The following is a 26671-nucleotide window of genomic DNA, read 5'->3' on the forward strand; positions in this document are numbered from 1 at the left end:
GTCTACTGATATAACAGTTCTGCAAGTGTGACCTGTATGTGGCTCTGAGAGGGGCCCAATAGTCTCTACCTTTGTTGAAGGAAAAACTCTGCTACTGGGAACCTCTGAGAGGGGCTCAATAGTCTCTACCTTTGTTGAAGGAAAAACTCTGCTACTGGGAACCTCTGAGAGGGGCTCAATAGGCTCTACCGTTGTTGAAGGTCAAATTAAACAGTTTTGTCCTCTAGCTCTTCCCCGTACTGTGGAGTGCAGCTCAGTGTTGTCGGAGTGTTTGCCTCTCCTATATGTCTGATGGATCAGCTTTGAATAGGCTTTGTTTGTGTCATGGATGATAAAACCCGGCTGCCTTTAAGACCCAGTAGCTCCCTGGGCCTAGCAGTCCACCCTCCCTGCCTGCCTCCTGCAGAGAACAAGCTAGAGCATACACTAGCGCAGTGCTACCTCTCTCTGCTCTCAGCTGATGCACAGCACAGCACAGACAGCAGACCAACCCTGCCTGCAGTTTCTTTTCTCTGCTCTGTTTTTCCTTCTCTCCATTCATCCTCCTCTCCTCCGGGGCCCGGCGTCTAATCTGAAGTCTGCAGTCGGAGGCTGAGGCTGTTTCCTGTCAGTGCAGAGCGCCGTCAGTGAGCCCAGACAGCGAGCCAGGATATACATCTCTCTCTCCCTCCTCTCTCCTGACCAGACAGGGAGGAAATCAGCAGGACCAACAAGGAGTAGGGAAGTTGTTCCTGGGCTGTGGCTGTGTGGACTAGAGGGGGTATTAGTACGAGGCCTATAGAAGAGGGGCGACCTAGAGGATTATCGAGAGAGAGACTCTCTAGAAGCATCACTGAACCCCCCCTCCACACCGGCAATACCCCCCCCCCCACACCGACGACGTCACCTTCTCCTCCTCATTGTTATAAGAGCAGACAGGCCAGCGTGGAGCCTGGCAAAGACTGGAGAATCAGCATGTCGTCTCAGACTACTAGGAGGAATGTATACACCCGGGTGAGTGTCTGGTAGGGGGCTGCCTATATAGAGGAGTGGGTTAGTGTCTGGGGGGGGGCTGCCTATGGAGAGGAGTGGGTTAGTGTCTGGGAGGGGGCTGCCTATATAGAGGAGTGGGTTAGTGTCTGGGAGGGGGCTGCCTATGGAGAGGAGTGGGTTAGTGTCTGGGAGGGGGCTGCCTGTATAGAGGAGTGGGTTAGTGTCTGGTAGGGGGCTGCCTGTATAGAGGAGTGGGTTAGTGTCTGGTAGGGGGCTGCCTGTATAGAGGAGTGGGTTAGTGTCTGGTAGGGGGCTGCCTGTATAGAGGAGTGGGTTAGTGTCTGGTAGGGGGCTGCCTGTATAGAGGAGTGGGTGAGTGTCTGGTAGGGGGCTCCCTATGGATAGGAGTGGGTTAGTGTCTGGTAGGGGGCTGCCTATATAGAGGAGTGGGTTAGTGTCTGGTAGGGAGCTGCCTATATAGAGGAGTGGGTGAGTGTCTGGTAGGGGGCTCCCTATGGATAGGAGTGGGTTAGTGTCTGGTAGGGGGCTGCCTATATAGAGGAGTGGGTTAGTGTCTGGTAGGGGGCTGCCTGTATAGAGGAGTGGGTTAGTGTCTGGTAGGGGGCTCCCTATGGATAGGAGTGGGTTAGTGTCTGGTAGGGGGCTGCCTATATAGAGGAGTGGGTTAGTGTCTGGTAGGGAGCTGCCTATATAGAGGAGTGGGTGAGTGTCTGGTAGGGGGCTCCCTATGGATAGGAGTGGGTTAGTGTCTGGTAGGGAGCTGCCTATATAGAGGAGTGGGTGAGTGTCTGGTAGGGGGCTCCCTATGGATAGGAGTGGGTTAGTGTCTGGTAGGGGGCTGCCTATATAGAGGAGTGGGTTAGTGTCTGGTAGGGAGCTGCCTATATAGAGGAGTGGGTGAGTGTCTGGTAGGGGGCTCCCTATGGATAGGAGTGGGTTAGTGTCTGGTAGGGGGCTGCCTATATAGAGGAGTGGGTTAGTGTCTGGTAGGGGGCTGCCTGTGTAGAGGAGTGGGTTAGTGTCTGGTAGGGGGCTGCCTATGGATAGGAGTGGGTTAGTGTCTGGTAGGGGGCTGCCTGTATAGAGGAGTGGGTTAGTGTCTGGGAGGGGGCTGCCTATGGATAGGAGTGGGTTAGTGTCTGGTAGGGGACTGCCTGTATAGAGGAGTGGGTTAGTGTCTGGTAGGGGGCTGCCTATGGATAGGAGTGGGTAGTGTCTGGTAGGGGCTGCCTATGGATAGGAGTGGGTTAGTGTCTGGTAGGGGGCTGCCTATGGATCGGAGTGGGTAAGTGTCTGGTAGGGGGCTGCCTGTATATCAAATCAAATCAAATGTATTTATATAGTCCTTCGTACATCAGCTGATATCTCAAAGTGCTGTACAGAAACCCAGCCTAAAACCCCAAACAGCAAGCAATGCAGGTGTAGAAGCACGGTGGCTAGGAAAAACTCCCTAGAAAGGCCAAAACCTAGGAAGAAACCTAGAGAGGAACCAGGCTATGTGGGGTGGCCAGTCCTATTCTGGCTGTGCCGGGTGGAGATTATAACAGAACATGGCCAAGATGTTCAAATGTTCATAAATGACCAGCATGGTCGAATAATAATAAGGCAGAACAGTTGAAACTGGAGCAGCAGCACGGTCAGGTGGACTGGGGACAGCAAGGAGTCATCATATAGAGGAGTGGGTTAGTATCTGGTAGGGGGATGCCTATGGATAGGAGTGGGTTAGTGTCTGGTAGGGGGCTGCCTATGGATAGGAGTGGGTTAGTGTCTGGTAGGGGGATGCCTGTATAGAGGAGTGGGTTAGTGTCTGGTTAGGGGCTGCCTGTATAGAGGAGTGGGTTAGTGTCTGGTAGGGGGCTGCCTGTGTAGAGGAGTGGGTTAGTGTCTGGTAGGGGGCTGCCTGTATAGAGGAGTGGGTTAGTGTCTGGTAGGGGGCTGCCTGTATAGAGGAGTGGGTGAGTGTCTGGTAGGGGGCTGCCTGTATAGAGGAGTGGGTTAGTGTCTGGGAGGGGGCTGCCTGTATAGAGGAGTGGGTTAGTGTCTGGGAGGGGGCTGCCTATGGATAGGAGTGGGTAGTGTCTGGTAGGGGGCTGCCTGTGGATAGGAGTGGGTTAGTGTCTGGTAGGGGGCTGCCTGTGTAGAGGAGTGAGTTAGTGTCTGGTAGGGGGCTGCCTATATAGAGGAGTGGGTAGTGTCTTGTAGGGGGCTGCCTATGGATAGGAGTGGGTTAGTGTCTGGTAGGGGGCTGCCTATGGATAGGAGTGGGTTAGTGTCTGGTAGGGGGCTGCCTGTATAGAGGAGTGGGTTAGTGTCTGGTAGGGGGCTGCCTATGGATAGGAGTGGGTAGTGTCTGGTAGGGGCTGCCTATGGATAGGAGTGGGTTAGTGTCTGGTAGGGGGCTGCCTATGGATCGGAGTGGGTAAGTGTCTGGGAGGGGGCTGCCTGTATATCAAATCAAATCAAATTTATTTATATAGTCCTTCGTACATCAGCTGATATCTCAAAGTGCTGTACAGAAACCCAGCCTAAAACCCCAAACAGCAAGCAATGCAGGTGTAGAAGCACGGTGGCTAGGAAAAACTCCCTAGAAAGGCCAAAACCTAGGAAGAAACCTAGAGAGGAACCAGGCTATGTGGGGTGGCCAGTCCTCTTCTGGCTGTGCCGGGTGGAGATTATAACAGAACATGGCCAAGATGTTCAAATGTTCATAAATGACCAGCATGGTCGAATAATAATAAGGCAGAACAGTTGAAACTGGAGCAGCAGCACGGTCAGGTGGACTGGGGACAGCAAGGAGTCATCATATAGAGGAGTGGGTTAGTATCTGGTAGGGGGATGCCTATGGATAGGAGTGGGTTAGTGTCTGGTAGGGGGCTGCCTATGGATAGGAGTGGGTTAGTGTCTGGTAGGGGGCTGCCTGTATAGAGGAGTGGGTTAGTGACTGGTAAGGGGCTGCCTGTATCCTGTATAGAGGAGTGGGTTAGTGTCTGGTAGGGGGCTGCCTGTGTAGAGGAGTGAGTTAGTGTCTGTATAGAGGAGTGGGTTAGTGTCTGGTAGGGGGCTGCCTGTGTAGAGGAGTGGGTTAGTGTCTGGTAGGGGGCTGCCTGTATAGAGGAGTGGGTTAGTGACTGGTAAGGGGCTGCCTGTATAGAGGAGTGGGTTAGTGTCTGGTAGGGGGCTGCCTGTAGAGGAGTGGGTTAGTGACTGGTAAGGGGCTGCCTGTATAGAGGAGTGGGTTAGGCTAGGGGGCTGCCTGTGTAGAGGAGTGGGTTAGTGTCTGGTAGGGGGCTGCCTGTATAGAGGAGTGGGTTAGTGACTGGTAAGGGGCTGCCTGTATAGAGGAGTGGGTTAGGAGGCTGCCCTGTAGGGGGCTGCCTAGATAGGAGTGGGTTAGTGTCTGGTAGGAGGCTGCCTGTATAGAGGAGTGGGTTAGTGTCTGGTAGGGGGCTGCCTATATAGGGGAGTGGGTTAGTGTCTGGTAGGGGGCTGCCTGTATAGAGGAGTGGGTTAGTGTCTGGGAGGGGGCTGCCTATATAGAGAAGTGGGTTAGTGTCTGGTAGGGGGCTGCCTATATAGAGGAGTGGGTTAGTGTCTGGTAGGGGGCTGCCTGTGTAGAGGAGTGGGTTAGTGTTTGGTAGGGGGCTGCCTATGGATAGGAGTGGGTTAGTGTCTGGTAGGGGGCTGCCTATATAGAGGAGTGGGTTAGTGTCTGGTAGGGGGCTGCCTGTATAGATGAGTAGGTTAGTGTCTGGTAGGGGGCTGCCAATGGATAGGAGTGGGTTAGTGTCTGGTAGGGGGCTGTCTATGGATAGGAGTGGGTTAGTGTCTGGTAGGGGGCTGCCTGTATAGAGGAGTGGGTTAGTGTCTGGTAGGGGGCTGCCTATATAGAGGAGTGGGTTAGTGTCTGGTAGGGGGCTGCCTATATAGAGGAGTGGGTTAGTGTCTGGTAAGGGGCTGCCTATGGATAGGAGTGGGTTAGTGTCTGGTAGGGGGCTGCCTGTATAGAGGAGTGGGTTAGTGTCTGGTAGGGGGCTGCCTATGTAGAGGAGTGGGTTAGTGTCTGGTAGGGGGCAGCCCATATAGAGGAGTGGGTTAGTGTCTGGTAGAGGGCTGCCTATATAGAGGAGTGAGTTAGTGTCTGGTAGGGGGTTGCCTTTGGATAGGAGTGGGTTAGTGTCTGGTAGGGGGCTGCCTATGGATAGGAGTGGGTTAGTGTCTGGTAGGGGGCAGCCCATACAGAGGAGTGGGTTAGTGTCTGGTAGGGGGCTGCCTGTGTAGAGGAGTGGGTTAGTGTCTGGTAGGGGGCTGCCTATATAGAGGAGTGGGTTAGTGTCTGGTAGGGGGCTGCCTATATAGAGGAGTGGGTGAGTGTCAGGTAGGGAGCTGCCTATATAGAGGAGTGGGTGAGTGTCTGGTAGGGGGCTCCCTATGGATAGGAGTGGGTTAGTGTCTGGTAGGGGGCTGCTTGTGTAGAGGAGTGGGTGAGTGTCTGGTAGGGGGCTGCCTATGGATAGGAGTGGGTAGTGTCTGGTAGGGGCTGCCTATGGATAGGAGTGGGTTAGTGTCTGGTAGGGGGCTGCCTATGGATCGGAGTGGGTAAGTGTCTGGTAGGGGGCTGCCTGTATATCAAATCAAATCAAATGTATTTATATAGTCCTTCGTACATCAGCTGATATCTCAAAGTGCTGTACAGAAACCCAGCCTAAAACCCCAAACAGCAAGCAATGCAGGTGTAGAAGCACGGTGGCTAGGAAAAACTCCCTAGAAAGGCCAAAACCTAGGAAGAAACCTAGAGAGGAACCAGGCTATGTGGGGTGGCCAGTCCTATTCTGGCTGTGCCGGGTGGAGATTATAACAGAACATGGCCAAGATGTTCAAATGTTCATAAATGACCAGCATGGTCGAATAATAATAAGGCAGAACAGTTGAAACTGGAGCAGCAGCACGGTCAGGTGGACTGGGGACAGCAAGGAGTCATCATATAGAGGAGTGGGTTAGTATCTGGTAGGGGGATGCCTATGGATAGGAGTGGGTTAGTGTCTGGTAGGGGGCTGCCTATGGATAGGAGTGGGTTAGTGTCTGGTAGGGGGCTGCCTGTATAGAGGAGTGGGTTAGTGTCTGGTTAGGGGCTGCCTGTATAGAGGAGTGGGTTAGTGTCTGGTAGGGGGCTGCCTGTGTAGAGGAGTGGGTTAGTGTCTGGTAGGGGGCTGCCTGTATAGAGGAGTGGGTTAGTGTCTGGTAGGGGGCTGCCTGTATAGAGGAGTGGGTGAGTGTCTGGTAGGGGGCTGCCTGTATAGAGGAGTGGGTTAGTGTCTGGGAGGGGGCTGCCTGTATAGAGGAGTGGGTTAGTGTCTGGGAGGGGGCTGCCTATGGATAGGAGTGGGTAGTGTCTGGTAGGGGGCTGCCTGTGGATAGGAGTGGGTTAGTGTCTGGTAGGGGGCTGCCTGTGTAGAGGAGTGAGTTAGTGTCTGGTAGGGTGCTGCCTATATAGAGGAGTGGGTAGTGTCTTGTAGGGGGCTGCCTATGGATAGGAGTGGGTTAGTGTCTGGTAAGGGGCTGCCTATGGATAGGAGTGGGTTAGTGTCTGGTAGGGGGCTGCCTGTATAGAGGAGGGGGTTAGTGTCTGGTAGGGGGCTGCCTATGGATAGGAGTGGGTAGTGTCTGGTAGGGGCTGCCTATGGATAGGAGTGGGTTAGTGTCTGGTAGGGGGCTGCCTATGGATCGGAGTGGGTAAGTGTCTGGTAGGGGGCTGCCTGTATATCAAATCAAATCAAATTTATTTATATAGTCCTTCGTACATCAGCTGATATCTCAAAGTGCTGTACAGAAACCCAGCCTAAAACCCCAAACAGCAAGCAATGCAGGTGTAGAAGCACGGTGGCTAGGAAAAACTCCCTAGAAAGGCCAAAACCTAGGAAGAAACCTAGAGAGGAACCAGGCTATGTGGGGTGGCCAGTCCTCTTCTGGCTGTGCCGGGTGGAGATTATAACAGAACATGGCCAAGATGTTCAAATGTTCATAAATGACCAGCATGGTCGAATAATAATAAGGCAGAACAGTTGAAACTGGAGCAGCAGCACGGTCAGGTGGACTGGGGACAGCAAGGAGTCATCATATAGAGGAGTGGGTTAGTATCTGGTAGGGGGATGCCTATGGATAGGAGTGGGTTAGTGTCTGGTAGGGGGCTGCCTATGGATAGGAGTGGGTTAGTGTCTGGTAGGGGGCTGCCTGTATAGAGGAGTGGGTTAGTGACTGGTAAGGGGCTGCCTGTATAGAGGAGTGGGTTAGTGTCTGGTAGGGGGCTGCCTGTGTAGAGGAGTGGGTTAGTGTCTGGTAGGGGGCTGCCTGTATAGAGGAGTGGGTTAGTGACTGGTAAGGGGCTGCCTGTATAGAGGAGTGGGTTAGTGTCTGGTAGGGGGCTGCCTGTATAGAGGAGTGGGTTAGTGACTGGTAAGGGGCTGCCTGTATAGAGGAGTGGGTTAGTGTCTGGTAGGGGGCTGCCTGTGTAGAGGAGTGGGTTAGTGTCTGGTAGGGGGCTGCCTGTATAGAGGAGTGGGTTAGTGACTGGTAGGGGGCTGCCTGTATAGAGGAGTGGGTTAGTGTCTGGTAGGGGGCTGCCTATATAGAGGAGTGGGTAGTGTCTGGTAGGGGGCTGCCTATGGATAGGAGTGGGTTAGTGTCTGGTAGGAGGCTGCCTGTATAGAGGAGTGGGTTAGTGTCTGGTAGGGGGCTGCCTATATAGGGGAGTGGGTTAGTGTCTGGTAGGGGGCTGCCTGTATAGAGGAGTGGGTTAGTGTCTGGGAGGGGGCTGCCTATATAGAGAAGTGGGTTAGTGTCTGGTAGGGGGCTGCCTATATAGAGGAGTGGGTTAGTGTCTGGTAGGGGGCTGCCTGTGTAGAGGAGTGGGTTAGTGTTTGGTAGGGGGCTGCCTATGGATAGGAGTGGGTTAGTGTCTGGTAGGGGGCTGCCTATATAGAGGAGTGGGTTAGTGTCTGGTAGGGGGCTGCCTGTATAGATGAGTAGGTTAGTGTCTGGTAGGGGGCTGCCAATGGATAGGAGTGGGTTAGTGTCTGGTAGGGGGCTGTCTATGGATAGGAGTGGGTTAGTGTCTGGTAGGGGGCTGCCTGTATAGAGGAGTGGGTTAGTGTCTGGTAGGGGGCTGCCTATATAGAGGAGTGGGTTAGTGTCTGGTAGGGGGCTGCCTATATAGAGGAGTGGGTTAGTGTCTGGTAAGGGGCTGCCTATGGATAGGAGTGGGTTAGTGTCTGGTAGGGGGCTGCCTGTATAGAGGAGTGGGTTAGTGTCTGGTAGGGGGCTGCCTATGTAGAGGAGTGGGTTAGTGTCTGGTAGGGGGCAGCCCATATAGAGGAGTGGGTTAGTGTCTGGTAGAGGGCTGCCTATATAGAGGAGTGAGTTAGTGTCTGGTAGTGGGTTAGTATCTGGTAGGGGGATGCCTATGGATAGGAGTGGGTTAGTGTCTGGTAGGGGGCTGCCTATGGATAGGAGTGGGTTAGTGTCTGGTAGGGGGCTGCCTGTATAGAGGAGTGGGTTAGTGACTGGTAAGGGGCTGCCTGTATAGAGGAGTGGGTTAGTGTCTGGTAGGGGGCTGCCTGTGTAGAGGAGTGGGTTAGTGTCTGGTAGGGGGCTGCCTGTATAGAGGAGTGGGTTAGTGACTGGTAAGGGGCTGCCTGTATAGAGGAGTGGGTTAGTGTCTGGTAGGGGGCTGCCTGTATAGAGGAGTGGGTTAGTGACTGGTAAGGGGCTGCCTGTATAGAGGAGTGGGTTAGTGTCTGGGAGGGGGCTGCCTGTGTAGAGGAGTGGGTTAGTGTCTGGTAGGGGGCTGCCTGGGGGTTGCCTTTGGATATGAGTGGGTTAGTGTCTGGTAGGGGGCTGCCTATGGATAGGAGTGGGTTAGTGTCTGGTAGGGGGCAGCCCATACAGAGGAGTGGGTTAGTGTCTGGTAGGGGGCTGCCTGTGTAGAGGAGTGGGTTAGTGTCTGGTAGGGGGCTGCCTATATAGAGGAGTGGGTTAGTGTCTGGTAGGGGGCTGCCTATATAGAGGAGTGGGTGAGTGTCAGGTAGGGAGCTGCCTATATAGAGGAGTGGGTGAGTGTCTGGTAGGGGGCTCCCTATGGATAGGAGTGGGTTAGTGTCTGGTAGGGGGCTGCTTGTGTAGAGGAGTGGGTTAGTGTCTGGTAGGGGGCTGCCTATGGATAGGAGTGGGTTAGTGTCTGGTAGGGGGCTGCCTGTATAGAGGAGTGGGTTAGTGTCTGGTAGGGGGCTGCCTTTGGTTAGGAGTGGTTTAGTGTCTGGTAGGGGGCTGCCTATATAGAGTAGTGGGTGAGTGGGTTAGTGTCTGGTAGGGGGCTGCCTGTATAGAGGAGTGGGTTAGTGTCTGGTAGGGGGCTGCCTTTGGTTAGGAGTGGTTTAGTGTCTGGTAGGGGGCTGCCTATATAGAGTAGTGGGTGAGTGGATATGAAGTGTCCCCTATGGATAGGAGTGGGTTAGTGTCTGGTAGGGGCAGCCCATACAGAGGAGTGGGTTAGTGTCTGGTAGGGGGCTGTCTGGTAGGGGGCTGCCTATATAGAGGAGTGGGTTAGTGTCTGGTAGGGGCCTGCCTATATAGAGGAGTGGGTTAGTGTCTGGTAGGGGGCTGCCTACATAGAGGAGTGGGTTAGTGTCTGGTTAGTGTCCTATGGATAGGAGTGGGTTAGTGTCTGGTAGGGGGCTGCCTGTATAGAGGAGTGGGTTAGTGTCTGGTAAGGGGCTGCCTGTATAGAGGAGTGGGTTAGTGTCTGGTAGGGGGCTGCCTGTGTAGAGGAGTGGGTTAGTGTCTGGTAGGGGGCTGCCTGTATAGAAGAGTGGGTGAGTGTCTGGTAGGGGGCTGCCTGTATAGAGGAGTGGGTTAGTGTCTGGTAGGGGGCTGCCTGTATAGAGGAGTGGGTTAGTGTCTGGTAGGGGGCTGCCTGTATAGAGGAGTGGGTGAGTGTCTGGTAGGGGGCTGCCTGTATAGAGGAGTGGGTTAGTGTCTGGGAGGGGGCTGCCTGTATAGAGGAGTGGGTTAGTGTCTGGGAGGGGGCTGCCTATGGATAGGAGTGGGTAGTGTCTGGTAGGGGGCTGCCTGTGGATAGGAGTGGGTTAGTGTCTGGTAGGGGGCTGCCTGTGTAGAGGAGTGAGTTAGTGTCTTGTAGGGGGCTGCCTATATAGAGGAGTGGGTAGTGTCTGGTAGGGGGCTGCCTATGGATAGGAGTGGGTTAGTGTCTGGTAGGAGGCTGCCTGTATAGAGGAGTGGGTTAGTGTCTGGTAGGGGGCTGCCTATATAGAGGAGTGGATTAGTGTCTGGTAGGGGGCTGCCTGTATAGAGGAGTGGGTTAGTGTCTTGGAGGGGGCTGCCTATATAGAGGAGTGGGTTAGTGTCTGGTAGGGGGCTGCCTATATAGAGGAGTGGGTTAGTGTCTGGTAGGGGGCTGCCTGTGTAGAGGAGTGGGTTAGTTTTTGGTAGGGGGCTGCCAATGGATAGGAGTGGGTTAGTGTCTGGTAGGGGGCTGCCTATATAGAGGAGTGGGTTAGTGTCTGGTAGGGGGCTGCTTGTGTAGAAGAGTGGGTTAGTGTCTGTTAGGGGGCTGCCTGTATAGATGAGTAGGTTAGTGTCTGGTAGGGGGCTGCCAATGGATAGGAGTGGGTTAGTGTCTGGTAGGGGGCTGTCTATGGATAGGAGTGGGTTAGTGTCTGGTAGGGGGCTGCCTGTATAGAGGAGTGGGTTAGTGTCTGGTAGGGGGCTGCCTATATAGAGGAGTGGGTTAGTGTCTGGTAGGGGGCTGCCTATATAGAGGAGTGGGTTAGTGTCTGGTAAGGGGCTGCCTATGGATAGGAGTGGGTTAGTGTCTGGTAGGGGGCTGCCTATGTAGAGGAGTGGGTTAGTGTCTGGTAGGGGGCAGCCCATATAGAGGAGTGGGTTAGTGTCTGGTAGGGGGCTGCCTGTGTAGAGGAGTGGGTTAGTGTTTGGTAGGGGGCTGCCTATATAGAGGAGTGGGTTAGTGTCTGGTAGGGGGTTGCCTTTGGATAGGAGTGGATTAGTGTCTGGTAGGGGGCTGCCTATGGATAGGAGTGGGTTAGTGTCTGGTAGGGGGCAGCCCATACAGAGGAGTGGGTTAGTGTCTGGTAGGGGGCTGCCTGTGTAGAGGAGTGGGTTAGTGTCTGGTAGGGGGCTGCCTATATAGAGGAGTTGGTGAGTGTCTGGTAGGGAGCTGCCTATATAGATGAGTGGGTGAGTGTCTGGTAGGGGGCTTCCTATGGATAGGAGTGGGTTAGTGTCTGGTAGGGGGCTGCCTGTATAGAGGAGTGGGTTAGTGACTGGTAGGGGGCTGCCTATATAGAGGAGTGGGTTAGTGTCTGGTAGGGGGCTGCCTTTGGTTAGGAGTGGGTTAGTGTCTGGTAGGGGGCTGCCTGTGGATAGGAGTGGGTTAGTGTCTGGTAGGGGGCTGCCTGTGTAGAGGAGTGGGTTAGTGTCTGGGAGTGGGCTGCCTATATAGAGGAGTGGGTTAGTGTCTGGTAGGGGGCTGCCTATATAGAGGAGTGGGTTAGTGTCTGGTAGGGGGCTGCCTGTGTAGAGGAGTGGGTTAGTTTTTGGTAGGGGGCTGCCTATGGATAGGAGTGGGTTAGTGTCTGGTAGGGGGCTGCCTATATAGAGGAGTGGGTTAGTGTCTGGTAGGGGGCTGCTTGTGTAGAAGAGTGGGTTAGTGTCTGGTAGGGGGCTGCCTATATAGAGGAGTGGGTTAGTGTCTGGTAGGGGGCTGCCTGTATAGATGAGTAGGTTAGTGTCTTGTAGGGGGCTGCCAATGGATAGGAGTGGGTTAGTGTCTGGTAGGGGGCTGTCTATGGATAGGAGTGGGTTAGTGTCTGTTAGGGGGCTGCCTGTATAGAGGAGTGGGTTAGTGTCTGGTAGGGGGCTGCTTATATAGAGGAGTGGGTTAGTGTCTGGTAGGGGGCTGCCTATATAGAGGAGTGGGTTAGTGTCTGGTAAGGGGCTGCCTATGGATAGGAGTGGGTTAGTGTCTGGTAGGGGGCTGCCTATGTAGAGGAGTGGGTTAGTGTATGGTAGGGGGCAGCCCATATAGAGGAGTGGGTTAGTGTCTGGTAGGGGGCTGCCTGTGTAGAGGAGTGGGTTAGTGTCTGGTAGGGGGCTACCTATATAGAGGAGTGGGTTAGTGTCTGGTAGGGGGTTGCCTTTGGATAGGAGTGGGTTAGTGTCTGGTAGGGGGCTGCCTATGGATAGGAGTGGGTTAGTGTCTGGTAGGGGGCAGCCCATATAGAGGAGTGGGTTAGTGTCTGGTTGGGGGCTGCCTGTGTAGAGGAGTGGGTTAGTGTCTGGTAGTGGGCTGCCTATATAGAGGAGTGGGTTAGTGTCTGGGAGGGGGCTGCCTATATAGAGGAGTGGGTTAGTGTCTGGTAGGGGGCTGCCTATATAGAGGAGTGGGTGAGTGTCTGGTAGGGAGCTGCCTATATAGAGGAGTGGGTGAGTGTCTGGTAGGGGGCTTCCTATGGATAGGAGTGGGTTAGTGTCTGGTAGGGGGCTGCCTATATAGAGGAGTGGGTTAGTGTCTGGTAGGGGGCTGCCTATGGATAGGAGTGGGTTAGTGTCTGGTAGGGGGCTGCCTGTATAGAGGAGTGGGTTAGTGACTGGTAGGGGTTGCCTATATAGAGGAGTGGGTTAGTGTCTGGTAGGGGGCTGCCTTTGGTTAGGAGTGGGTTCGTGTCTGGTAGGGGGCTGCCTATATAGAGTAGTGGGTGAGTGTCTGGTAGGGGGCTGCCTATATAGAGGAGTGGGTTAGTGTCTGGTAGGGGGCTGCCTACATAAAGGAGTGGGTTAGTGTCTGGTAGGGGGCTGCCTATGGATAGGAGTGGGTTAGTGTCTGGTAGGGGGCTGCCTGTATAGAGGAGTGGGTTAGTGACTGGTAGGGGGCTGCCTATATAGAGGAGTGGGTTAGTGTCTGGTAGGTGGCTGCCTATGTAGAGGAGTGGGTTAGTGTCTGGTAGGGGCCTGCCTATATAGAGGAGTGGGTTAGTGTCTGGTAGGGGGCTGCCTGTATAGAGGAGTGGGTTAGTGTCTGGTAGGGGGCTGCCTATATAGAGTAGTGGGTTAGTGTCTGGTAGGGGGCTGCCTATATAGAGGAGTGGGTTAGTGTCTGGTAGGGGGCTGCCTATATAGAGGAGTGGGTTAGTGTCTGGGAGGGGGCTGCCTATATAGAGGAGTGGGTTAGTGTCTGGTAGGGGGCTGCCTATGGATAGGAGTGGGTTAGTGTCTGGTAGGGGGCTGCCTGTATAGAGGAGTGGGTTAGTGTCTGGTAGGGGGCTGCCTATATAGAGGAGTGGGTTAGTGTCTGGGAGGGGGCTGCCTATATAGAGGAGTGGGTTAGTGTCTGGTAGGGGGCTGCCTGTGTAGAGGAGTGGGTTAGTGTCTGGTAGGGGGCTGCCTGTCTGTGTCTGAGGTCAGCGTTGTTTCAGATGTGTACCAGCCATGCTTTGTCTCCTTCGTGTACCTGTGTTCTGGTGAATGGCTGTTAGCCTACCTACAGTCAATGGGTGTGTTGACTGTTAGCCTACCTACAGTCAATGGGTGTTGACTGTTAGCCTACCTACAGTCAATGGGTGTGTTGACTGTTAGCCTACCTACAGTCAATGGGTGTTGACTGTTAGCCTACCTACAGTCAATGGGTGTGTTGACTGTTAGCCTACCTACAGTCAATGGGTGTTGACTGTTAGCCTACCTACAGTCAATGGGTGTTGACTGTTGCCTACCTACAGTCAATGGGTGTTGACTGTTAGCCTACCTACAGTCAATGGGTGTTGACTGTTGCCTACCTACAGGCAATGGGTGTGTTGACTGTTAGCCTACCTACAGTCAATGGGTGTCTTGACTGTTAGCCTACCTACAGTCAATGGGTGTCTTGACTGTTAGCCTACCTACAGTCAATGGGTGTGTTGACTGTTAGCCTACCTACAGTCAATGGGTGTTGACTGTTAGCCTACCTACAGTCAATGGGTGTTGACTGTTAGCCTACCTACAGTCAATGGGTGTTGACTGTTAGCCTACCTACAGTCAATGGGTGTTGACTGTTAGCCTACCTACAGTCAATGGGTTTGTTGACTGTTAGCCTACCTACAGTCAATGGGTGTTGACTGTTAGCCTACCTACAGTCAATGGGTGTGTTGACTGTTAGCCTACCTACAGTCAATGGGTGTTGACTGTTAGCCTACCTACAGTCAATGGGTGTTGACTGTTGCCTACCTACAGTCAATGGGTGTTGACTGTTAGCCTACCTACAGTCAATGGGTGTGTTGACTGTTAGCCTACCTACAGTCAATGGGTGTTGACTGTTAGCCTACCTACAGTCAATGGGTGTTGACTGTTAGCCTACCTACAGTCAATGGGTTTGTTGACTGTTAGCCTACCTACAGTCAATGGGTGTTGACTGTTAGCCTACCTACAGTCAATGGGTGTGTTGACTGTTAGCCTACCTACAGTCAATGGGTGTTGACTGTTAGCCTACCTACAGTCAATGGGTGTTGACTGTTGCCTACCTACAGTCAATGGGTGTTGACTGTTAGCCTACCTACAGTCAATGGGTGTGTTGACTGTTAGCCTACCTACAGTCAATGGGTGTTGACTGTTAGCCTACCTACAGTCAATGGGTGTTGACTGTTAGCCTACCTACAGTCAATGGGTGTGTTGACTGTTAGCCTACCTACAGTCAATGGGTGTTGACTGTTAGCCTACCTACAGTCAATGGGTGTGTTGACTGTTAGCCTACCTACAGTCAATGGGTGTGTTGACTGTTAGCCTACCTACTTACTCTATGTACAGTTTCCGTTGTTGTTTATGTGCAGTCTGGATGAGAGGAGTGTTAGACTAGACTACATGGTGTCTGTGTACAGCACTGTTACCTTCCTCCTGTCTGTGCTGTGGGGTCTGGGTTTTTCAAGAGGTCTGTGGAGTCTGTTGGGTTGAGATCTGTGTTTGTATGGGCCGGAGAGGTGGAGGGGTGTAGGGGTGTATGAGGTATGTCTTAGCTAGTGTTTATAGTTGTTTAGTGTTGGCTGTAGTTACAGTTGAAGTCAAATACATTAAAACTCAGTTTTTCACAATTCCTGACATTTAATCCTAGTAAAAATTCCCTGTTTTAGGTCAGTTAGGATCACCACTTTATTTTAAGAATGTGAAATGTCGCAATAGTAGTAGAGATAATTATTTTGTCCCATTCCTCCTGACAGAGCTGGTGTAACTGAGTCAGGTTTGTAGGCCTCCTTGCAGAGCTGGTGTAACTGAGTCAGGTTTGTAGGCCTCCTTGTAGAGCTGGTGTAACTGAGTCAGGTTTGTAGGCCTCCTTGCTCGCACATGCTTTTTCGGTTCTGCCCACAAATTGTCTATAGGATTGAGGTCAGGGCTTTGTGACGGCCACTCCAATACCTTGACTTTTGTTGTCCTTAAGCCAAAACTATAGTTTGTTTAAACAAGAAATGTGTGGAGTGGTTGAAAAACAAGTTTTAATGACTCCAACCTAAGTGTATGTAAACATCCGACTTCAACTGTATATTGTTGTTGTTACTGGAAAACCAGTCTCATCTCCGAGGCTCTGGATCACTTCCTGTTTGTCATAAGACACTGACTCAGGAGGGATGACATCACAGCTGTTATGGGAAGGAGCGATGACATCATAGCTATACCTTGTCAGATCTGTCAGGGAAATGCTGAATACTTGTTGAAATGAAGCCCTGGTCAAAGAAGTGCACTATATAGGGGATAGATTGCCATTTGGGAATGTCCTTATGTGTACTTCACAGTCCACACTGAGGACTTGACCTGGTTTAGTACTAACTCTGTTAGCTGGTAGGCCCCTGTTTGGTGCCAGACTCAGTGGTGAAGCTGTTAGCTGGCAGGCCCCTGTTTGGTGCCAGACTCAGTGGTGAAGCTGTTAGCTGGTAGGGCCCTGTTTGGTGCCAGACTCAGTGGTGTAGCTGTTAGCTGGTGTGGCCATGTTCGGTGCCAGACTCAGTTGTGTTGCTGTTAGCCGGTAGGGCCCTGTTCGGTACCAGACTCAGTGGTGTAGCTGTTAGCTGGTTGGGCCCTGTTTGGTGCCAGACTCAGTGGTGTAGCTGTTAGCTGGTAGGGCCCTGTTTGGTGCCAAACTCAGTGGTGTATTTGTTAGCTGGTAGGGCCCTGTTTGTTTCCAGACTCAGTGGTGTAGCTGTTAGCTGGTAGGGCCCTGTTCGGTGACAGACTCAGTGGTGTAGCTGTTAGTTGGTACGGCCCTGTTTGTTTCCAGACTCAGAGGCATAGCTGTTAGCTGGTTGGGCCCTGTTCGGTGCCAGACTCAGTGTTATAGCTGTTAGCTGGTATTGCCCTGTTTGTTTCCAGACTCAGTGTTGTAGCTGTTAGCTGGTAGGGCCCTGTTTGCCCTGTGTGTGTGTGTGTGTGTGTGTGTGTGTGTGTGTGTGTGTGTGTGTGTGTGTGTGTGTGTGTGTGTGTGTGTGTGTGTGTGTGTGTGTGTGTGTGTGTGTGTGTGTGTGTGTGTGTGTGTGTGTGTGTGTGTGTGTGTGTGTGTGTGTGTGAGAGAGAGAGTAAGAGTAGAGTAGTTTTAAATCATTCAGGATGCTTCCTCCTCCTGGAGCAGCAGCATGGTGAACTGGGCTACATCCCAAATGGTTACCCAATACCCAAGACTCTAAAAAGTAGTGCACTATATACTACAAAAGTAGTGCACTATATAGCGGATAGGGTGCCCTTTGGGTTGTGTCCTTGGTCTCAGGCTCAGGCTGAGTATTGTATAAAAACACAATGAATCTTTAATTTCATCTTGCTTGGTGCTCTTCAACTAGTCCACCAAAGCACTTAGTACCAAGGATGCTTAAGCAATAGAGTGAGCAATAGTCCCTATTCAAATGGAACAGCTCATACTCTGCAGTACCACAGAAATAGTGCTCTGTTGTTGTAGTACAGACGAGTGTAGTGTATCTGTTTTTAGTAATAAGAGCAGCAGTAATGTAGTAGTGCAGCTGTTCCTACATGAGTAACACTATAGGACTACTATAGGACTACTATAGGACTACTATAGGACTACTATAGGACTACTACCTACTATAGGACTACTATAGGACTACTACCTACTATAGGACTACTATAGGACTACTATAGGACTACTATAGGACTACTATAGGACTACTACCTACTATAGGACTACTACCTACTATAGGACTACTACCTACTATAGGACTACTACCTATTATAGGACTACTATAGGACTACTACCTACTATAGGACTACTACCTACTATAGGACTACTACCTACTATAGGACTACTACCTACTATAGGACTACTACCTACTATAGGACTACTACCTACTATAGGACTACTACCTATTATAGGACTACTACCTACTATAGGACTACTACCTACTATAGGACTACTACCTACTATAGGACTACTACCTACTATAGGACTACTACCTACTATAGGACTATTACAGGACTACTATAGGACTACTACCTACTATAGGACTACTATAGGACTACTATAGGACTACTACCTACTATAGGACTACTATAGGACTACTACCTACTATAGGACTACTATAGGACTACTACATACTATAGGACTACTATAGGACTACTATAGGACTACTACCTACTATAGGACTACTACCTACTATAGGACTACTACATACTATAGGACTACTACATACTATAGGACTACTATAGGACTACTACCTACTATAGGACTACTACCTACTATAGGACTACTACCTACTATAGGACTACTACCTACTATAGGACTACTACATACTATAGGACTACTACCTACTATAGGACTACTACATACTATAGGACTACTACATACTATAGGACTACTACCTACTATAGGACTACTACCTACTATAGGACTACTACCTACTATAGGACTACTACATACTATAGGACTACTACCTACTATAGGACTACTACATACTATAGGACTACTACCTACTATAGGACTACTACCTACTATAGGACTACTACCTACTATAGGACTACTACCTACTATAGGACTACTACCTACTATAGGACTACTACCTAGTATAGGACTACTACATACTATAGGACTACTACTACTATAGGACTACTATAGGACTACTATAGGACTACTATAGGACTACTATAGGACTACTATAGGACTACTACCTACTATAGGACTACTACCTAGTATAGGACTACTACATACTATAGGACTACTACCTACTATAGGACTACTATAGGACTACTATAGGACTACTATAGGACTACTATAGGACTACTATAGGACTACTACCTACTATAGGACTACTACCTACTATAGGACTACTACCTACTATAGGACTACTACCTACTATAGGACTACTACCTACTATAGGACTACTACATACTATAGGAATCCTACCTACTATAGGACTACTACCTACTATAGGACTACTACCTACTATAGGACTACTACCTACTATAGGACTATTACAGGACTACTACCTACTATAGGACTACTACATACTATAGGACTACAACCTAATATAGGACTACTATATAAATACTACCTACTATAGGACTACTATAGGACTACTAACTACTATAGGACTTCTACCTACTATAGGACTACTACATACTATAGGACTACAACCTAATATAGGACTACTATATAAATACTACCTACTATAGGACTACTATAGGACTACTAACTACTATAGGACTTGTACCTACTATAGGACTACTACCTACTATAGGACTACTACCTACTATAGGACTACTACCTACTATAGGACTACTACCTACTATAGGACTACTACAGGACTACTACCCACTATAGGACTACTATAGGACTACTACCCACTATAGGACTACTATAGGACTACTACATACTATAGGACTACTACATACTATAGGACTACTACAGGACTACTACCTACTATAGGACTACTACCTACTATAGGACTACTACCTACTATAGGACTACTACCTACTATAGGACTACTACCTACTATAGGACTACTACCTACTATAGGACTACTACAGGACTACTACCTACTATAGGACTACTACCTACTATAGGACTACTACCTACTATAGGACTACTACCTACTATAGGACTATTACAGGACTACTACCTACTATAGGACTACTACATACTATAGGACTACTACCTATTATAGGACTACTATAGGACTACTAGCTACTATAGGACTACTACAGGACTACTACCTGCTATAGGACTACCACCTAATATAGGACTACTATAGGACTACTACCTACTATAGGATTACTACATACTATAGGACTACTATATGACTACTACATACTATAGGATTACTACATACAATAGGACTACTACCTAGTATAGGATACCTACCTACTATAGGACTACTACTTACTATAGGACTACTACCTAATATAGGACTACTACATACTATAGGACTACTACCTAATATGTGACTACTATAGGACTACTACCTACCATAGGATTACTATATACTATAGGACTACTATAGGACTACTAACTACTATAGGACTACTACCTAATATAGGACTACTACCTACTCTAGGACTACTATAGTACCACTACCTACTATAGGACCACTACCTATTATAGGACTGCTACCTACTATAGGACTACTACCTGATATAGGACTACTACCTAATATAGGACTACTACCTACTATAGGACTACTAACTACTATAGGACTTCTACCTACTATAGGACTACTACCCACTACTACCTACTGTTGGACTACTACCCACTACTACCTACTATAGGACTACTACCCACTACTACCTACTATAGGACTATTACCTACTAGAGGACTACTACATACTTTGGGACTACTTCCTAATATAGGACTACTATAGGACTACTACCTACTATAGGACTACTACCTACTATAGGACTACTACAGGACTACTACCTACTATTGGACTACTACATACTACAGGACTACTACCTACTATAGGACTACTACATACTATAGGACTACTACCTACTATAGGACTACTTCCTAATATAGGACTACTACAGGACTACTACCTACTATTGGACTACTACATACTATAGGACTACTACAGGACTACGACCTACTATTGGACTACTACATACTATAGGACTACTACCTAGTATAGGAATCCTACCTACTATAGGACTACTACCTACTATAGGACTACTACAGGACTACTACCTACTATAGGACTACCTCATACTATAGGACTACTACCTAATATAGGACTACTATAGGACTACAATCTACTATAGGACTACTACCTACTATAGGACTTCTACCTAGTATAGGACTACTACAGGACTACGACCTACTATTGGACTACTACATACTATAGGACTACTATAGGACTACAACCTAGTATAGGAATCCTACCTACTATAGGACTTCTACCTAGTATAGGACTACAACCTGCTATAGGACTACTACCTACTATAGGACTACTACCTAGTATAGGAATCCTACCTACTATAGGACTACTACCTACTATAGGACTACTACCTACTATAGGACTACTACCTAGTATAGGAATCCTACCTACTATAGGAATCCTACCTACTATAGGACTACTACCTACTATAGGACTACTACCTACTATAGGACCACTACTTGCTATAGGACCACTACCTAATATAGGAATTCTACCTATTATAGGACTGCTACCTACTGTAGGACTACTACCTACTATAGGACTACTAACTACTATAGGACTTCTACCTACTATAGGACTACTACCCACTATAGGACTACTACCTACTATAGGACTACTACCCACTATAGGACTACTACCTACTATAGGACTACTACCCACTACTACCTACTATAGGACTACTACCCACTATAGGACTACTACATACTATGGGACTACTACCTAATATAGGACTACTATAGGACTACTACTTACTATAGGACTACTACCTAATAAAGGATTACTACCTCTACCTACTATAGGACTACTATATGACTACTACATACTATAGTACTACTACCTACTATAGGACTACTACCTACTATAGGACTACTACCTACTATAGGACTACTACCTACTATAGGACTACTACCTACTATATGACTACTACCTACCCTAGGACTGCTATAGGACTACTATATGACTACTACATACTATAGTACTACTACCTACTATAGGACTACTACCTACTATAGGACTACTACCTACTATAGGACTACTACCTAATTTAGGACTACTACCTACTATAGGACTACTACCTACTATAGGACTACTACATACTATAGGATTACTAACTCTTATAGGACTACTATAGGACTACAACCTACCAATGGACTACTACATACTATAGGACTACTACCTGATATAGGACTACTATAGGACTACAACCTACTATAGGACTACTACCTACTATAGGACTACTAGCTAGTATAGGAATCCTACCTACTATAGGACTACTACCTACTATAGGACTACTGCCTAGTATAGGAATCCTACCTACTATATGACTACTACCTACTATAGGACTACTACCTACTATAGGAATACTACATACTATAGGACTACTATAGGACTACTACATACTATAGGAATACTACATACTATAGGACTACTATATGACTACTACATACTATAGGACTACTACCTAATATAGGACTACTACGTACTATAGGACTACTAACTACTATAGGACAACTACCTACTATAGGACTACCACCCACTATAGGACTACTACCTACTATAGGACTACTACCTAGTATAGGACTACTACCTACTATAGGAATACTACATACTATAGGACTACTATATGACTACTACATACTATAGGACTACTATATGACTACTACATACTATAGGACTACTACCTAATATAGGACTACTACGTACTATAGGACTACTGCGTACTATAGGACTACTAACTACTATAGGACTACTACCTATTATAGGACTACTAACTACTATAGGACTACTAACTACTATAGGACTACTACCTACTATAGGACTACTACGTACTATAGGACTACTAACTACTATAGGACTACTACCTATTATAGGACTACTAACTACTATAGGACTACTAACTACTATAGGACTACTAACTACTATAGGACTACTACCTATTATAGGACTACTAACAAATTTATAGGACTACTAACTACTATAGGACTACTAACTACTATAGGACTACTAACTACTATAGGACTACTACCTGTTATAGGACTACTACATACTCTAGGACTACTATAGGACCTCTACCTAATATAGGACTACTACCTGATATAGGACTACTTCCTAATAGAGGACTACTACCTACTATAAGACTACTAACTACTATAGGAATTCTACCTACTATAGGACTACTACCTACTATAGGACTACTACCCACTACTACCTACTATAGGACTACTACCCACTATAGGATTACTACATACTATGGGACTACTACCTAATATAGGACTACTATAGGACTACTACATACTATAGGACTACTACCTAATATAGGATTACTACCTCTACCTACCCTAGGACTACTATAGGACCACTACCTACTATAGGACCACTACCTAATATAGGACTACTACCTATTATAGGACTGCTACCTACTATATGACTACTACATACTATAGGACTACTACCTACTATAGGACTACTACCTACTATAGGACTACTACATACTATAGGACTACTACATACTATAGGACTACTATAGGACTACTACCTACTATAGGACTACTACATACTATAGGACTACTACATACTATAGGACTACTATAGGACTACTACATACTATAGGACTACTACCTACTATAGGACTACTACCTACTATAGGACTACTACCTACTATAGGACTACTATAGGACTACTACATACTATAGGACTACTACCTACTATAGGACTACTACCTACTATAGGACTACTACATACTATAGGACTACTACATACTATAGGACTACTATAGGACTAATACCTACTATAGGACTACTACCTACTATAGGACTACTACATACTATAGGACTACTACCTACTATAGGACTACTACATACTTTAGGACTACTACCTACTATAGGACTACAACCTCTTATAGGACTACTATAGGACTACTACCTCTTATAGGACTACTACCTAATATAGGACTACTACCTACTATAGGACTACTATATGACTACTACATACTATAGGACTACTATCTACCCAGACCACCAGTAGTGAACTAACCTCCTGTCCTCTGTCATCCAGTAGTGTCTAACCTCCTGTCCTCCAGATCACTAGTAGTGAACTAACCTCCTGTCCTCCAGATCACTAGTACTGAACTAACCTCCTGTCTTCCAGACCACTAGTAGTGAACTAACCTCCTGTCCTCCAGACCACTAGTAGTGAACTAACCTCCTGTCCTCCAGACCACTAGTAGTGAACTAACCTCCTGTCCTCCAGACCACTATTAGTGAACTAACCTCCTGTCCTCCAGACCACTAGTAGTGAACTAACCTCCTGTCCTCCAGACCACTAGTAGTGAACTAACCTCCTGTCCTCCAGACCACTAGTAGTGAACTAACCTCCTGTCCTCCAGACCACTAGTAGTGAACTAACCTCCTGTCCTCCAGACCACTAGTAGTGAACTAACCTCCTGTCCTCCAGACCAATAGTAGTGAACTAACCTCCTGTCCTTTGTCCTCCAGACCAATAGTTGTGAACTAACCTCCTGTCCCCCAGAACACTAGTAGTGAACTAACCTCCTGTCCTCCAGACCACTAGTAGTGAACTAACCTCCTGTCCTCCAGACCACTAGTAGTGAACTAACCTCCTGTCCTCCAGACCACTTGTAGCGAACTAACCTCCTGTCCTCCAGACCACTAGTAGTGAACTAACCTCCTGTCCTCCAGACCACTAGTAGTGAACTAACCTCCTGTCCTCCAGACCACTAGTAGCGAACTAACCTCCTGTCCTCCAGACCACTAGTAGTGAACTAACCTCCTGTCCTCCACACCACTAGTAGTGAACTAACCTCCTGTCCTCCAGACCACTATTAGCGAACTAACCTTCTGTCCTTTGTCCTCCAGACCACTAGTAGTGAACTAACCTCCTGTACTCCAGACCACTAGTAGTGAACTAACCTCCTGTCCTCCAGACCACTAGTAGTGAACTAACCTCCTGTCCTCTGTCCTCTATTAGTGAACTAACCTCCTGTTCTCCAGACCACTAGTAGTGAACTAACCTCCTGTCCTCTGTCCTCTAGAAGTGAACTAACCTCCTGTCCTCCAGACCACTAGTAGTGAACTAACCTCCTGTTCTCTGTCCTCTATTAGTGAACTAACCTCCTGTCCTCTGTCCTCTAGTAGTGACCTAACCTCCTGTCCTCTGTCCTCTAGTAGTGAACTAACCTCCTGTCCTCTGTCCTCCAGACCACCAGTAGTGGCAGCAGCAGGATGAGTTCAGACGGGGGTGGCCGGCCGGCCAAGGTGGGTTCCCGGGTGGAGGTGATTGGGAAGGGGCACCGCGGAACAGTGGCATATATCGGTGCAACGCTCTTCTCCACAGGGAAGTGGGTGGGAGTGATCCTCGACGAGTCGAAGGGGAAGAACGATGGCACAGTCCAGGGGAAGAGATACTTCACCTGCCATGAGAACCATGGCATCTTCGTACGGCAGTCACAGGTAGGTACCACAACTGGGTTCTGGTGACTATTATCAATGAACAGAACAGACAGGCCTGTGTGGGTTATGGCGACTATTATCAATGAACAGAACAGACAGAACAGACAGACCTGTGTGGGTTATGGTGACTATTATCAATGAACAGAACAGACAGAACAGACAGACCTGTGTGGGTTCTGGTGACGATTATCAATGGACAGAACAGACAGACCTGTGTGGGTTATGGTGACGATTATCAATGAACAGAACAGACAGGCCTGTGTGGGTTATGGTGAGCCTGCAGTAGGTGTGAGCTACAAAGGTTGCTGTGGATACCAAAATAATTCATATTCAGTTGCTTTGTGATCAGATTTCATCCCCCTCTCCTCTCCTCTCCTCTCCTCTCCTCTCCTCTCCTCTCCTCTCCTCTCCTCTCCTCTCCTCTCCTCTCCTGTCACTTCCTCTCCTCTCCTCTTCTCCTCTCCTCCTCCCTCCATCAGATCCAACTGGTTGATGATGGAGCAGACACCACCTCTCCTGACACCCCAGAACCGGCCTCCAACAAGGTCCCCAAGCACGGTGATGACACAGAGACAGAACGTACAGAGACAGAACACACAGAGACAGAACGCACAGAGACAGAACGCACAGAGACAGAACACAACGAGATAGAACACACAGAGACAGAACACACCGAGAGAGAACACACCGAGACAGAACACACCGAGACAGAACACACAGAGACAGAACACAGAGAGACAGAACACACCGAGACAGAACACACAGAGACAGAACACACAGAGACAGAACACACAGAGACAAAACACAGAGAGACAGAACACAGAGAGACAGAACACACAGAGACAGAACACACAGAGACAGAACACACCGAGACAGAACACAGAGAGACAGAACACAGAGAGACAGAACACACAGAGACAGAACACACAGAGACAGAACACACCGAGACAGAACAGACCGAGACAGAACACACCGAGACAGAACACACAGAGACAGAACACACCGAGACAGAACACAGAGAGACAGAACACAGAGAGACAGAACACAGAGACAGAACACAGAGACAGAACACACCGAGACAGAACACAGAGAGACAGAACACAGAGAGACAGAACACAGAGACAGAACACAGAGACAGAACACACCGAGACAGAACACACCGAGACAGAACACAACGAGACAAAACACACAAAGACAGAACACAGAGACAGAACACACAGAGACAGAACACACAGAGAGACTTGAGGATCAGAGAGGCTTGAGGATCAGAGAGACTTGAGGATCAGAGAGACTTGAGGATCAGAGAGACTTGAGGATCAGAGAGGCTTGAGGATCAGAGAGACTTGAGGATCAGAGAGGCTTGAGGATCAGAGAGACTTGAGGATCAGAGAGGCTTGAGGATCAGAGAGACTTGAGGATCAGAGAGACTTGAGGATCAGAGAGGCTTGAGGATCAGAGAGGCTTGAGGATCAGAGAGACTTGAGGATCAGGGAGGCTTGAGGATCAGAGAGGCTTGAGGATCAGAGAGCTTGAGGATCAGAGAGGCTTGAGGTGAAAGGATGTGAACTTGTGAGGGACAGGGCAGGAGAGGTGTGTGTGTGAACATCTCTCTCTCTCTATTAGAGACCAGAGACTATGTCTGAGGTACTGCTTGGTATAGAGGTGCCAATGGGCCGTTGCCATGGTTACAACTCACTGCTGCAGTGAAGGGGAGATATTCTGTTTTTGGAAATGACACAGAGAGAGGAGAGATAGAGATAGAGAGAGGAGAGAGAGAGGGGGAGAGGGGAGAGAGAGAGGAGAGAGAGAGAGAGAGAGAGAGAGAGAGAGAGGAGAGGAGAGAGAGAGAGAGGGGGGATAGAGAGGAGAGAGAGAGAGAGGAGAGAGAGAGGGGGAGAGAGAGGAGAGGAGAGAGAGAGAGAGGAGAGAGAGAGGAGAGAGAGAGGGGGAGAGAGGAAGAGAAAGAGAAAGAGAGAGGGGAGAGAGAGAGTGGGGAGGAGAGAGAGGAGAGA

The 26671-nt window shown here is 48.8% G+C and overlaps 1 protein-coding gene across 1 annotated transcript in view; it reads left to right on the forward strand.

Moving 5' to 3' along the window:
- The first annotated feature begins 949 nt into the window (after positions 1–949).
- The window catches only part of LOC139383799 (dynactin 1b), a 109926-nt gene continuing 84204 nt past the window's right edge, over positions 950–26671 (forward strand). Inside the window, exons 1-3 of the mRNA XM_071128370.1 lie at positions 950–993; positions 24408–24659; positions 25139–25217. Coding sequence (XP_070984471.1) covers positions 955–993; positions 24408–24659; positions 25139–25217 — 370 coding nt within the window. The 5' untranslated portion in view covers positions 950–954. The remainder of the gene's footprint in view (positions 994–24407; positions 24660–25138; positions 25218–26671) is intronic.

Source organism: Oncorhynchus clarkii, chromosome 25, assembly GCF_045791955.1.
Source record: "Oncorhynchus clarkii lewisi isolate Uvic-CL-2024 chromosome 25, UVic_Ocla_1.0, whole genome shotgun sequence".
NCBI classification, from domain to species: Eukaryota; Metazoa; Chordata; class Actinopteri; order Salmoniformes; family Salmonidae; genus Oncorhynchus; species Oncorhynchus clarkii.